Below are 14562 nucleotides of genomic sequence, written 5' to 3'. Positions count from 1 at the left end.
AAGTATAAAAGGTACTCTCAATAGATGTCTATATACACATTTAGCTATGAATATTTTTTTCCCTGAAATCCAACCATTTTGGTTATTTAATGTTGAAAAACTACCCCAAAATTTAGAAGCTCAAAGTAACAACCATTTTATTATATGTTCATGATTCTGATGTGTGGGCAGTGATTGGAGGGATTAGCTTGTCTCTGTTCCCTGTGGTGTTGTCTGGGGCGTTTCAAATGTCTGGGGACTGCTGGAATGGCTTGATGTGGGTCATAAGTCTGGAGTCTCTGTTCTCAAGGTTTGCTGGATTCCTCAGTCATCCTCCATCTGATTTCTTCTTGTGTTTAGTTAGCTTGGGTTTCCTCACACCATGGTGATCTCAGTTTAGTTGGGCTTCCCAGAGCACTAAATGCTTAGTTGCCAGGCAAACTCACAAAGTTTAGGCTTGTTACTGGCACAGTGCCATTTTTGCTGCATTTTATTGGTTAAAGCAGGTCATAAGGCCCCAGACCAGATTCAGTGTGGGAGGGTACTCCAGGAGGGCATGAATACTAGAAGACAGGGTTCTTTGGGGACCATCCTTCGAGGCTAGCTACTACATCAATGTTTATGAAAGAATTCCATAAAATTAAACAGAATCAATTTCCTAAGAAATAACTGAAAGCAAAGGAATGCTCAACTTAATTGTCTTTCACTATACACAAGTCTACACCCAAATCTTTCTACTTTTTCCATGATCTCTCCCAAATATGCCTCATTCAAATTCTTTCAGCACCGCAGTCTCTTCATTAGGTCCTAGCATGAATCTCATGTAAATTAAACACTTCCAGATGTTTGAATTCCAAAAACCAGAAAAATTAACATATAACTAATTTAATCTATATATTTGCTTAAGTTGCCAACTTTGCAATTTTAAATTTCCAGGTGAAAAACATTAAAAAAAGCTGTACCATTTACTATTACTCTTGCTTCTTAAAGGAAAATACATTTAGTTTTTTTAAAAAGTAGTCAAGAGAATTTCAGATTGAAAGACAGTCTTAAAGTAGAACAGCTTCCTTTATGAGCAACTCCACCAAGGACGACCACTGGTTCTTGGACCCAGTGTTTGGGAACCTCTATTCAAGCCACTGTTATTGAATACTACCAAGATCCTTTTCATTCACACCTTACTAAAATCATTTCACATCTTTCCCTAGGGACTGTAATCATATTGCTCACATTGTAAATTTTATAATTTCCTTTTTTATATGGAATCATTTAAATCTATGTGATGTAAATAATACAGTTGTGAAATAATACTAGTTGTTACTATATTAGGATTGGATATTGTTAGCATACTCAGCAGTTAAGAGTTGGGATTCTGGAGTCAGACAGCCTCTGTTCCAACGTGGGTCTGTCATGACCTTGAGCAACTAATGTATCTTTCTGCACCTCAGTTTCCCCATCTACAATGTAGGTATAACTATAGCAGAGTATTTTTGAAGTTTTTAATGAGATATTATATATGGCATAGTGCCTAACACATGGTAAGGGCTCAGTATGTATAATTAATGTTATATTCTTACTATATTTATCCATGGTATCAGTAGTTTGCAACTGTACTTAGGATTCTAATATATACTTTAAGGGTGATCTCAAATATCCACAATGCTTTTAAAGAGACTAGTAACAATTAGACAATAGAATTTTAAAGTTGGAAAGGAACTTTAATGTCATATGATTCTACTCCATTACAGGGGAGGACTTTTAAAAAACAAAAACATTGATACAGAGTCCAGCTATCTTATGGTAAAAGATAGTGGGGGGTTACAATCATCAGATTAGCCTTGTAGATCAGTAAAATATATAGGCCACACCTATACTTCTAGTAGCTTTGCCAGATGGGCTTTCAGTCCCACTTACATTTATAAGTGCCACTCAATTATTGTCTTAGCTACCTGCATTTTTTTAAGTGTCCAAGTGGAAAGCAGCAAAATGCTCACAGTTCTCTGAGAAACAACAAAATTCCTAAGACTACCTAAAAATGGTAATAAAAAAGGACAAGCATGGTTTAGGACATTTATTTTAGGGCAACTGCCAGATTTATTTTAAGCCCTATGCTTAAAAATAAATTTAATTCACATGACTGGCTTAAAATACTGGAGCCAGGAAAAGTCACTGCAAAAGCATTTAATGAAATACCTGAATTTTGTCTAGTTGTCGTCGGATACGATTTTTGTGAAGATTTACTTCCTATCTTGATATATACAGTGGATTTTACATCTAAATATTTCTTGTATCTAACACAATGAAAACAGAATGCACATTTTTCAAACAATAGAACATTTTCCTAACCTCTGACTCACAACAGAAAGTTGGTGGACCGTTCAGATGCTGTACAGTGCTTTTTATATAGACAATTGGTTCATCTGTAGCATTCTCCAGTGTGGGGCAAAACATCCACATTTTCTATTTTTAGCAATCCTTTATTTGACCTATGAGCAAAACTGAAGATTGATTAGAAATGAATTAAGGTAGATGTCCTGCTGAAAGCAGTGACGAGCATTACTTTATCAGCAGATTGGATAACACGTCTCACCCTCTCTCACACTACAGTCAATGAAGCAATTGAATTAGGAGGAAATGGCCATTACTTTCATGTTCTACTTTAGTCTGGTAAAATCACTATTCTAAGTTTCACTGAATGTTTTGAAATCGAAATGGCAGGATTACACATCAAGAAGAGAACTATAGTGGGAGTGTTAATCGTGTGAAAGAGCTAGTATGAATAACTTAAAAAATATTGATTTCTTTCCTGAGATTCTTTTCTTTTTTTTTTTTAAACTAAATTGAGCTTGACTTCTATTGACCATATCTTCCGGAGTCAATAGTTTAAAGCTCCCCTGACACACACGCTCGCTTTAGGAGGGTCATGTACTGCACTGCTTCGTAATTTTCCCATGGAAGCAAAGACGGGTTAAACGACGTGGGGTTCACGGAGGGCCGACGATGAAGCACTACTGAAGACCAGACTCCGCTGGTGCTAAAACGCTGGTCCCTGCCGGCGAAAAGGCATCTTGCCTTTAAAAAACAAAACAAAAAAAACTATCTCCAAAATAACAATAACAAGCACCCTTTTCTCGCTAGAATTCTCCTGATGGCTGCAGCCCAGAGGAAGCAGAGCTGGGGCAGCGGCCAGGACGCCACCGGAGGCAGCGAGAGGTCCTACTCCGCGTGGACACCCACAGACGCTTCCCGAGACGGCTTAGCTGCTCAACGCCTGCAGGAGCGAGGGCGGTGCCGCCCGCCGCGCCCTGTCAGCTCCTCCCCGCTGCCAGCCTTCCCAGGCAGCCTGCGAGGCCCCGGGGGCGCCCCGCCTTCCGCCCCGCCCGGCCCAGCCTGGCCCTGCGGAGGCGTCAGAGTGCGCGCGCGCGCGCGGCGCGGGCCCGGTTCCCCTTCCGAATGTCCGCGCCCCGCATGCGCAGTCGGCGCCGGCGGTCTCCGTTTGTTTGAACAGGAAGGCGGACATATTAGTCCCTCACGGCCCCCCTCGCCCCACCCCCCAAGCACTCGCCGCGCGACTCGCCCTTTCGCCAGCCCGGGCCACAGCGCCTCCCAGAAGCTCCCCCAGCCGCAGCCGCCGGGACCGGACTCTCGTCTCCTTCACCGCCCCCTCTCCAGCCCGTCCTCTCCCAAGTCTCCATCGGGCACCGACCTCGCCCTGCCCCGCCGGACACCGCAGCAGCAGCCCCGGCAGCGCCGGGACAAAATGGGAGACTGAGGCTATCCCGCGGGGACCAGCTCTTGGCCGAGGCGGATCGGTGCGTCGGGCCGGGCCAAGTGGATCCGGGGATGCAGGGCTAGACCGTCTCCAGCGCCTCAGAGAGGAGCGGGCCCGGCCCGGGGCCCGAGCGGCGGCGGCGGCAGCGGCAGCTGGCACAGCTCCGCGCCCGCCCTTCGCTTTCGCCTTTCCTCTTCTCCCTCCCCTGCTGCCCGGAGGAGTCTCCACCCTGCTTTTCTTTCTCTCCCCCCTCCTGCCCATCTCGGGACCGGGAGCCCTCCATGGCGAAGGCGGCCGGGGCCCCCTAGGCTGAAGCACTTCGCCGGAGCGACGAGGCTGGTGGCGACGGCGCTGTCGGCTGTCGTGAGGGGCTGCCGGGTGGGATGCGACTTTGGGCGTCCGAGCGGCTGTGGGTCGCCGTCGCCCCCGGCCCGGGGTCTGGAGAGCGGAGATCCCCTCAGTGAGGGGGAGGAGGGGGAACCGGGCGCACCTGGTGACCCTGGGGTTCCGGCTCCTCCGCCCCGCGGCCGCGAACCCACCGCCGGAGGAAGTTGGTTGAAATTGCTTTCCGCTACTGGTGCTGGTACGAGGGTATTGTCACAGTAGCAGCAACATGTCGACTGGGGACAGTTTTGAGACTCGGTTTGAAAAAATCGACAACCTGCTGCGGGATCCCAAATCGGAAGTGAATTCAGATTGTTTGCTGGTGAGTAGCACAGTTCTCTTTTGCTTGTCGGAGGTTCTGTATTTATTTCCTTCCTCTTGCTTTCAGTCTGGTTATCTGCAAAAGAAAGTTTCAGGTGTGCATCATCTTGGAAAACACCAGAATCTGGTGTTTTTCCTGAAGAGTCTTGGAGTACCATTGAAAGCTCATGCCGTAGACCTATTTATCATTGGACTGGCTCTGCACTCTCTGAACTTTTAGCTCTGACTCAGTTTATCGTTACACAAAAGATACTTATAAACCTCTGTTGCAGGCGATCATGTAAAAAGTTACCGCGTCAAAGTCATTACTACGTATATAGTTTGTTGAATGGCGACCTTAGTAATATTAATCCTTCCTATCGGTTTGACAGTAAAGTTGGAAAAGACTGCTTCCATTTACAGCTATTTATCTCCTTAAGGGTTTAATTTTTAGACTTGTGACAATGTAGAATCGATATTGAGGAAGTGATTTTTGAGCCAAAATGTCATAGGTGATTTGAGTCTGAGGAACTTTTGCTGGACTATTAAAGTTTAAAAATCCAAGATATCTGATGGTAGGTCATCACGATATTAACATCTTTTACAATATTGTTGATTACAAAAGTACTGCACAGATATTTTGTCATAATTGCCTTTTTTGGTGGTGTTGTGCTTAACATTATAACTTTTGAAACATCCTGAAGAAGTTTTTATGATATGAAAGTCCGAAACACTATTTAAAAAATTCTTCAGTGGTTGATAGCATGAATAAGTATCTGTAGATAACTGGAGTTCTTAAGTTTTTTCAAAATCTCCTAATACTAATAGTTGCAAACTATTTGTAAGCAAGTTTTTCCTTTACTGAACAGCCAAAAGTTATGTAATAATCCTATTTTGGCCCAGACAAAACCACGTTATCTTAAAAGTTTCAAGGAATATGTATATGGATAGTCATTTACAACCTTCTCAGAGAATTAATGTTAGATGTCCACAGTATTTGGGATTAAAATTAAGTGAATTGAATAATGCCATTCAGAGAAATAATACCATTTTAAAATCTCATCTTGAATCAGGAAAATGATGTAGATCATTTAAAATTAACATACATTTCAGTTACTCTAAATACCTGTGTATATATTTTTTAACACATACTGGTCTACAAGAAAGTTTCTCCCCAAAGCTTTCTAAATTACTCTAAGCATCCTTGACTGTGAAATAAGAGTTGTGGGTTGTATATTTGAAATGTCACACCCACATTATGGATGCTTTTCATATAGAGAAACAAAAAAGAGGGTTGATGCTTAATACAATTGAAAACATTTTATTGAATAAGAGAAGGAATTAGAACCTATCTTTCTAGGAAGGATTTCTATAACTTTTAAGAAGTCTAATTCTTCTTTTAATATTTGTCCAATTTTTGTATATCTCTTGATTTTACTTTGCTTTTTGATCTCCTTATTCCATGAAGCAGTGTTACAGGGAGGGATTAGTAGGAATTTTTTTGGTTGGTTTTAGTTGTCTTCTAGCCTCTTGCCGTAGCTTCATTTGGTGGGAACCTCACAAATTTATTGAAATGTGGAGGATATAAGGAAATGTAAGTCATGAATTCTTTCCTTGAAAGTCCAATCTATTTAGAAAAACAAGTCCTAATCTCACACACATACACAAAAATAAAGCAAAACACTTCACAGATTGAGAAAATATGTGATAAATTTCAAATGATTGGTATAGGTAATAAAAACTCTTGGATATTGAAAGGAAGAACTGTGAGTTGAGAGAGCCACAGTATGCTGTATGCTGGATGGATAGGATTTAGATAGAAGGTAGTCAAAGGGGGAGTGGAAGATAACGTGAATAGAGGGTGGAAACATGACGGGCTAGCACATGCTAGGGGAACAGAAGATAAAGTTGGAAGGATAGATTGGGGTTAGAGTGTGGAGGATTTGATTGCTAGGCTAAGGAGTTTAGATTATTCAGTATGTTGTGGCTATTAAATATTTATAAACAGGGCTGTGCTAGGGTGAATGAAGATGAATGTGGTAGTTGTGTGCAGGATGGGTTGTGTGGAAAGAGACTGGAGATGGGGTGAGATTTGAAGTTTTTTAAAAAATTATTTTAATAGTCCAGAAATGATTGAAGCTCAAAATTGGGGCATTAGAATGGGGAAGGAGAATTGATGGAATTTGATTGGCAGGGTTGGGGAGAAGGGGCAACCAAGAAGAATAGTTAGATGACTAAACATTTTAAGCCTGGGTTATAGGGAGACTGGTGAAAACAAGTCAGGTTTGGAAATCGCTTGGGAAGAATTGGCTATAGATAAATTCAGTTTTTTTTGTTGTTGTTTGTTTTTATTTTTTGTTTTTTAAAAGAACTCTTTTTTTTTTGATAAATTCAGTTTTATACTTGTTGTGTTTGAGGGGATAGTAGGACAACCACAAAGACATGATCTGTAGACTATTGGAGATATGAAACTGAGCTCATAATTAAAGATAACAGTTTGGAAATCATTTGCACACAGATGCAAGTTGAAACTGATATAATGATAAAAGGGTAAAGAACAAAGAGGAAGAGTCAAGAAAGTAGGCAGGTAGTCCATGCCCTCTCAGAGTTAGGACAGCCAAGTATCTTGGAGCCCAAGACCTAAAAGAACGTAGTCAACAGACATATTCCCCCATCCCCTTTTTTCTGTTGAGTTCCATAATTGCTTATTGATAGCTGTTGAAATTTTATTATATTAATCTGAGCTTGGTAAAGATTGAATTTTTCTTTGGAGGCAGAACCCTTTTTCCAGTTTTGTAGCATCTAACATGAATTTTCTTTGCATGATTATTTTATGTTTATCATCAAACATTCATTCATTTATTCAACCATGCAGAATGACCTACCAGGCAGCTTCATCTTTTTCAGTGAGTCCATTTTTACTCTTCCCTGTCTGGACTTTGGACATCTCATGTATTGTAGGAACAATACCCTTTTTAAATTGATTGACTTTCCCTATTATTTTGGCCTTTGTTGCTTTATTTAGCTGATACTTATTGAGTATGTATTTTGTGCCGTGTGCAACACTCAAGTTCTAATATTTTTTTGGTAATCTCAGAAAATAAAGTTGTCAAATTATGTTTTGACTAGACCTACTCTTCAGAAATGAAAGTTCCTACACCTTTTGATTTCAGAAGAGTTTGTTGGCATAGGTCTTTTTTTAAAAAAATTAATTAATTTATTTTTGGCTGCCTTGGATCTTCGTTGCTGCCTGTCGATTTTCTCTAGTTGTGGCGAGCAGAGGCTACTCTTAGTTGCGGTGCGGGGGCTTCTCATTGCGGTGGCTTCTCGTTGTGGAGTACGGGCTCTAGGCGCGCGGGCTGCAGTAGTTGTGGCTCGTGGGCTCTAGAGTGCAGGCTCACTAGTTGTGGTGCACGGGCTTAGTTGCTCCGTGGCATGTGGGATCTTCCCGGCCCAGGGCTTGAACCCCCTGCATTGGCAGGCGGATTCTTAACCACTGTGCCACCGGGGAAGTCCCTGGCATAGGTCTTTTAAACCACCTCACCCACAAAGAAAACAGTTTTTTTGTTGAGTATTAGTAGTTATAAAATAATGTAGCTGGTAGAAGCCCTGATAAATTATTTCTTCAACTTTTTCTTGAACACATAATTTATTTTAAAAACCAGGTAAGACCATTTTTCATATTGCAAATGTAAATGCTAAAATAGTCTGCAGATGCTAAGGTAATACGGTACCTCGTCACTCGTTTCCTAGATCATCCAAATTACTCAACGTTGGTTTTCTGTAAGTCAGATTCTTTCCAGTGTCCTAATGGTTCTCTTACTGTCCATGTTATAGTTTATAATGATAAGAGCTGTTTTTCTTTTTCCAACTTTTTTTTTAAACTTTAGAATTATTTTATCTAAGGTTTGTTAACAATTTCTCAATAGTTTTGAGTACCTCTGAAAACAGTAAAGAGTGGAGTTTAATTAACGTTTATTTTTCCAGAGGCAAAAATGCCTACAATTTGTAAGCTGAAAAGGAAAAACAAAGGCAGGTGAGTGGAAAGGTTAGGTATATATTTGTCTTGAGGTTTGACATACATTTCTTGAAAATAAAGCTATCTGACTGCAGCATCTTTTTTTTTTAGTTTTTGTTTCTGACCTTTTTTTTCTAGTTTTGTTTAGTTGGTGGAGGTGTAACAATGAGTGAGTGGCATAGAGGGAAGGCAACCAATAATAGATGAACAGTGCATACTGAGTTCCAACACTGCTGTCCCCTTTATACGTATTTGTTGCTACCATCATTCATTAGTCAGTTTTTCAGAATGTAGAAGGCAAATGTAAATGAAGTTTTGAGTTTTTCCTCTTTAAATTCTCTTTTTCTGGGCTTCCTTGACCTAGTGCTTTTCCATCTTTACATTGCTGACTTCTTTTTCCTTCAGCCACAGTCTTTGGCCCGTAATACTTAGCTTTCTCTTCACCTGTCTTGGAGAATTCATCCATTCTTATATCTTCAGCTGCTATCATCTCTGTACCCATGATATCCAGGTCTTTATTTTTTAGTCTTTTTGCTGTTTTTGAATCCTGAATACCTGACTGCCTATTAGGCATCTCTACTTGGATGTCATATTTTTACTCAAATTACTAATATTCCAAAATAAGCTTCATGTCACATAACTTACCTGTTTTGTCATTAACACTGCTAGTGTGCCTGTCACTCAAATGGAACTTTTGTTGTGTATTTTAACTTTGACAATCCTAGGTCACATGTTGGATTATTTCAAAAGATTGTGGCTAGCATTCCAGATTCTGGATTATTGCTGTATAGTCCCTCTGTGTGTCCTGCCAGTTGCATTGATCACATTTGGGGTTATATTACTGTTGGTGGAATGAAAAGACTTGAGGTCATTAAGTCTTTGGGCCTTAAAGCTATATGCTTGCTAGTGTTCATAATTCATGAGTTAATGAGTGTTACCGGTATCTGTTGCATATCTGGTTAGTTTGGATCAGACTGTTTTGAGGTCATTCATCCAGCAAATCTTTGTGTAGGTTCTAAACGTGGATTCAAATGTAGGCTCTGTCGTGTACTTACCAGATGATTTTAGGTGAATTATTTTAACCTCTCAAAGCTTGTTTCATCTTCAGGAAAGTGGAGGGATAATAGTACTAGATTTTCGTAAAGATTAAATAATGTAGACCAAGCAATTATCACAACATGTGACATTTAGTAAGCATTTGTTAATTGGTAACTATTATTTTTGTCATATTTATAGTATTCCTGTTATATGCTAGTCACTGTGCTTAGGCTGGAAGTTGATATTTATTGTCTTCTCTAAGTGCAAAGTAATTTATCTGGCACTTCAAACCATGCTTGTAAATTCATAATCCAGCTATACTTTATTTGAAGTGTCCAAGCCAGTTGTTACTGACAATGGAGACATTTAGATGAGATTCAGTAGAATGAGGAGGGGCTTTTGGAGATTGTTTATTCATTTAGTCATGATTTATAACATACCTACTTTGTGCTAAGGGTTCAGATTGATAAAAAAGATAGTTGGGAGCTGGTTTACAGAGATTTAGTTATCTTACTCTCTTTCTGTGTGTATCTTATACTTTCACTATTCTGTTAAACAGCCCTTATTGCACCACAAGAACCCTGTGGGTGTATAGAGAGGTGGCTCAGAGTAATAGCTGAGACATGAATTGGGCCATTCATTAATCTCTTGAGTCAGAGCTGTTTTTAATCCAGAAGAAGGAACCACAGATAATATTTTATAATGAACAAAGAGTAAATTCCCAGTTTTATTTTATTTTATTTATTTATTTTTAAAATTTATTTTTTTTTGGCTGTGTTGGGTCTTCGTTGCTGTGCACAGGCTTTCTCTGGTTGCAGCCAGCGGGGGCTACTCTTCGTTGCGGTGCGCGGGCTTCTCATCGTGGTGGCTTCTCTTGTTGCGGAGCACTGGCTCTAGGCTCGCGGGCTCAGTAGTTGTGACTTGCAGGCTCTAGAGCGCAGGCTCAGCAGTTGTGGCACATGGGCTCAGTAGTTGTGACTTGCAGGCTCTAGAGCACAGGCTCAGTAGTTGTGGCGCACGGGCTCAGTTGCTCTGCAGCATGTGGGATCGTCCTGGACCAGGGCTCGAACCCATGTCCCCTGCATTGGCAGGTGGATTCTTAACCACTGTGCCACCAGGGAAGCCCCAATTCCCAGTTTTAGATTAGATTTTGCATAACTTTACAATTTAGTTTTATTTCATGATTTTAAATTTTGATGTGTTTATATGGTAAAAACTAGAGATTCTGATATATAACAGAAAGGCCCACATATCAGGAAATACTACATACGGAGTTCTGTTGCTGAAGATAGTCTAGTAGCTCCCCTTCCCCATGACCATCCCCACTAAAAAAGAGGTACATCCATTTAGTTTAAGCCCAGAACATAGCTGATGAATACCCCACACATGTATGTACAAGGAGGTGAACAGATACTACTGCATTTCACAATGGAAAATATTTTTTAAAATATCCTGTTAGCATGGTATAGTGAAAAGTACACTGGACTGGAAATTCAGAGCACTGGCATATCCTTGTTTTGCTGTTAACTCTCTGTGTAGCCAAGTAAATCTTTTTTCTCATCTGGGCTTCATCTTCCCCAATGAAGAATTGGACCATGTAGTTGCTAATGTCCATTGTGTCTCTAAAAATTCTATAAGTCTTTGTTTATTATAATTCCATAAACATTTAAAAAGTTATGATTTATTATTTAAGAAGGAAAATTTTAAAGTTAAGTGATTTGGGGGTAGAAGTATAAGAATAGGAGCCATCTTTGGTAAGTGCTATTTTTGCAACTAGTTCTACATAGCCTTGGAAGATCATCCTAAGATAACTTTTAATTGTTATATTTGGCAGTTATTCTTTTTTGCATTTGTGACTTGTGTCATAATTGTAGGGGTTTGTGCTTTTTAAACAGAGAAAGTAGTAATTGAGTTACTTATCTGTTTTCCACTGAAATGTATACATGTACTAGTTTACTTTTCTAATGTGTCTGCCCTTCCTGTTTGGGATTGTGAGATGTAAGAGTACATTTTCATAATAGTTTCTAAACAGTTAGTAGGAACTTGAACGTTCAAATTAACATTCAAAGTTTGATGTCTTAGGAGAGAGGTTGTCTTAAACATGTATCATATTTTAAAGCATACCCTAACCTGTGTCCCTCCTTTATTCCTATGTTTATTTTTATTATTTAATTTTAGTTTATTGTTATTCCCATACTTTATTTATAGTCTTTATTCCATACTTTCTATACTGATTTTTGGCAAGAAATTGAAATTTTATCTTAGATTGTTCCCTGGAACTAATTTTGAAATAGTGAACTACAGTTAACTCTTCTTTTTTCTCTTTGCTGTTATTCGTTCATTAATGAATAATGAATTCATTTATTCAGCAAATATTTATTTGCTGTGTACTGTGTGCTAGGTGCTCTGGTAGGCACTGGGGACCCCATGGTGAGTAAAAGCAAAGGGCTCTGCCTTCATGGAACTTACAGTCCCAGGAACAGGATAAGTTATGAGCAGATATGAATGGGGTAAGGCTTGAAGGGGAGGTAAGAGATATGATCATGCCTTTTCTCTTAGGTGGAGTATATTTAAAGACTTGTGGTGAATTAGTCTAAGTGTATAATTTTCAGATATGTCTGTAGATTGTATGTACTGGATTCCCTTGAGGACTTGTTAAAAATGGAACCTGAGCCCATGCCCAGACAAAGTCAGAATTTTGGGGTATGAGTCCTAGGATCCTGCATGAGATGTGGATTCTTAGACATGCTCAAGTTTGAAAACTATGGTTTTAGTGGAAAAAACATGGATTTTTGTTTTGTTTGGTAATTTTATAAATGAAAAATTTCAAACATACGCCAGTAGGGAAAATAGCATAGTGAACCCCCATTACTCAGATTCTGCAGTTTTCAAAATTTTGTCATACTTGCTTCATCAAACATCCTTTTTCTTGCAAAAATATTTTAAAGCAAATTCCAGATATTGTCATTTCACCCTTACATACTTCAGTAAACATTTCAAAAAAATTTTTTTTCTTACATTACCACAATGGCCATTATCGTGTCTAACAAAATTAAAAGTACCTTGGTACCATTAATTCCCAGTTTATATTCAGATTTCTCTGGTTGTCTAAAACGATGTCTTTTTTGCAGTCGCCTTATTAGAATCTAGATTCGGACAAAGTCTACATGTTGCTTTTGTTTGTTAGGTCTTTTAAGTCTCTTTTTAATGTAGAGCAGTTTTTTCCCCCATCTCCTCGATCTGCCACCCCCATTGTCTTGTTGAAAAAACTAGGTCATTGGTACCATACAGTGTTTCATATTCTGGATTTTTTTTGTTTGTTTGCTTGTCATGTCATTTAGCTTGCTCCTGTATCTTCCATGTTTCCTGTAAGTTGGTATTTAGATCTAAAAACTCGTTTTAATTATTTTGACCTTTTAGTCAGGAGTGTTTCATAGATTGTATTTTCTTTTGTATCATATCAAGAGGCATACAGTACCTGGCTGACCCACGCTTTTAGTGATGCTAAGGTTGATCAGTGTGTTCAGGTGGTGACAGCCTGAATAACTTGCTTTGTAAAATCCTTTAGTATCCTTTCAGCTAATGGTTCCATCCATTTATAATTTTTAGCTGAAGCAGTTATTCATCAGGGAAAGCAAAATAATGGTTTTCTAATTATGTCATTCCTTTCACATTTATTAACTGTAATTCTTCTGTTAAGAGAATATGAGAATTTAAGAATGTTTACTCATGTCTATAGGGCTGTTTGCTTACCGTGAAATAGGGTTCATAAAGTACAGGGTGAATGCATCAGTCTTTCTCTTTATTTTTATTTTTTTTTTAATTTTTTTTTTTTAGGTTTTTATTGGAGTATAGTTGATTTACAATGTTGTGTTAGTTTCAGGTGTACAGCAAAGTGAATCAGTTATACATACACATATATCAACTTTTTTTTTTTTTTTTTAGATTCTTTTAGTCTTTCTCTTTAATTGCCCCTTTTCAGAGTGAGGTATTTTGGAGGTTTAGTGTGCTAGACATGGCACAAATTGGGTATTTAAGGGAAATTTAAGAAAGGGACTATCTACAAATGTATAGACAGTATTTAAGGAAATCAGTAGGGGTAGTACAGTACCCTGGGACAAGTAACAGTGGGGAAAGAGCTACTACCACCTTTAGGATGACAAGGGAAGAGAGCAATTGGAAGGGTAGCTCTACGGAGAGGGCTTTCTGGCAGGGACTGTGGTTTTAAGTAGAGATAGAAGCATGTTGATCTGGCAGTAAGGGAACAAGGGGAATATATCCCCCGCTGTTATCGGCCTCCCTCCCTACTGTCTCCTACTGTGGTCTCCCTTTGCCTAAAAGGCTGGTATGCAAAAGAACTCATTAATCTAGTCCATAAAGTTCAGCGGATAAGATATACCCAACATTTATTTATTTCTCTCTTTTATTTTGTTTTTTATTTTTGGCATCATTGTGGAAACCATTAAAAAATATATTTGATGTGTTTCGATCAATTTTTGTCATCTTTGCTATGCTCAGTTTGTCCTGTCTTTGACTAATGGGAGCCTCTTTACATTGACTCCCACCTTATTTGTCTATGATCTTAATAATCTTTGAGGGAACTTCCTTGTTTCTTGGTGTAATAAGATGACCAGGCTCATCTTGTACATGCATTTCTTTCCCCAGACTTGGAAATCAGCCATTTAGTGGGGAACGGGATGCTAGTACTCATTACTACTGGTTGAAATTGCTTCTTATCCTTGTTTAATAATTAGGGCTGTGAAATTTTATTTTTGGAAAGAAGAAAAAATACTTTATACTGATAATTCTAGTTTATGTTTATCATCACTTTGTATTTTTTGCTTTTACATGGAAAGATCTTAGTTCTAACAACACTAACATAATTACACATTTGTTTAATTTCCAAGAATGTGGGTATGATATAAATGAAAGAAAAACTGAATGGTTGGTGGGTGATGGTGGGTGGGGTCTGAAGTACAGAATTGTACTCTCTAGTTGACACTGTAAATTGTAAACTGAAAAATTGTATGGCCTTGGACAGCTAATATCTACTCTCTGACCCTTGGTTTTC

General features: G+C 39.1%; 1 protein-coding gene across 4 annotated transcripts in view; it reads left to right on the top strand.

Annotated features, from left to right (window-relative positions):
* The first annotated feature begins 3542 nt into the window (after window positions 1-3542).
* ROCK1 (Rho associated coiled-coil containing protein kinase 1) overlaps window positions 3543-14562 on the top strand; it is a 146406-nt gene continuing 135386 nt past the window's right edge. Inside the window, exon 1 of one of the 4 annotated variants that reach the window (XM_089894964.1) lies at window positions 3543-4457. In XM_089894964.1, the coding sequence (XP_089751090.1) occupies window positions 4365-4457 (93 nt within the window). In that variant the 5' untranslated portion in view covers window positions 3543-4364. The remainder of the gene's footprint in view (window positions 4458-14562) is intronic. The other 3 variants (XM_022586800.3, XM_022586798.2, XM_089894965.1) reach the window with 3 other exon arrangements.

The sequence above is a fragment of the Delphinapterus leucas genome, chromosome 14 (assembly GCF_059928025.1).
Source record: "Delphinapterus leucas isolate spDelLeu-1000000601 "Yukka" chromosome 14, BTC_Dleu_Yukka2, whole genome shotgun sequence".
Taxonomy (NCBI): Eukaryota; Metazoa; Chordata; class Mammalia; order Artiodactyla; family Monodontidae; genus Delphinapterus; species Delphinapterus leucas.
Note: the sequence above shows the minus strand (reverse complement) of the source record. Positions and strands in the feature narration are given on the sequence as shown.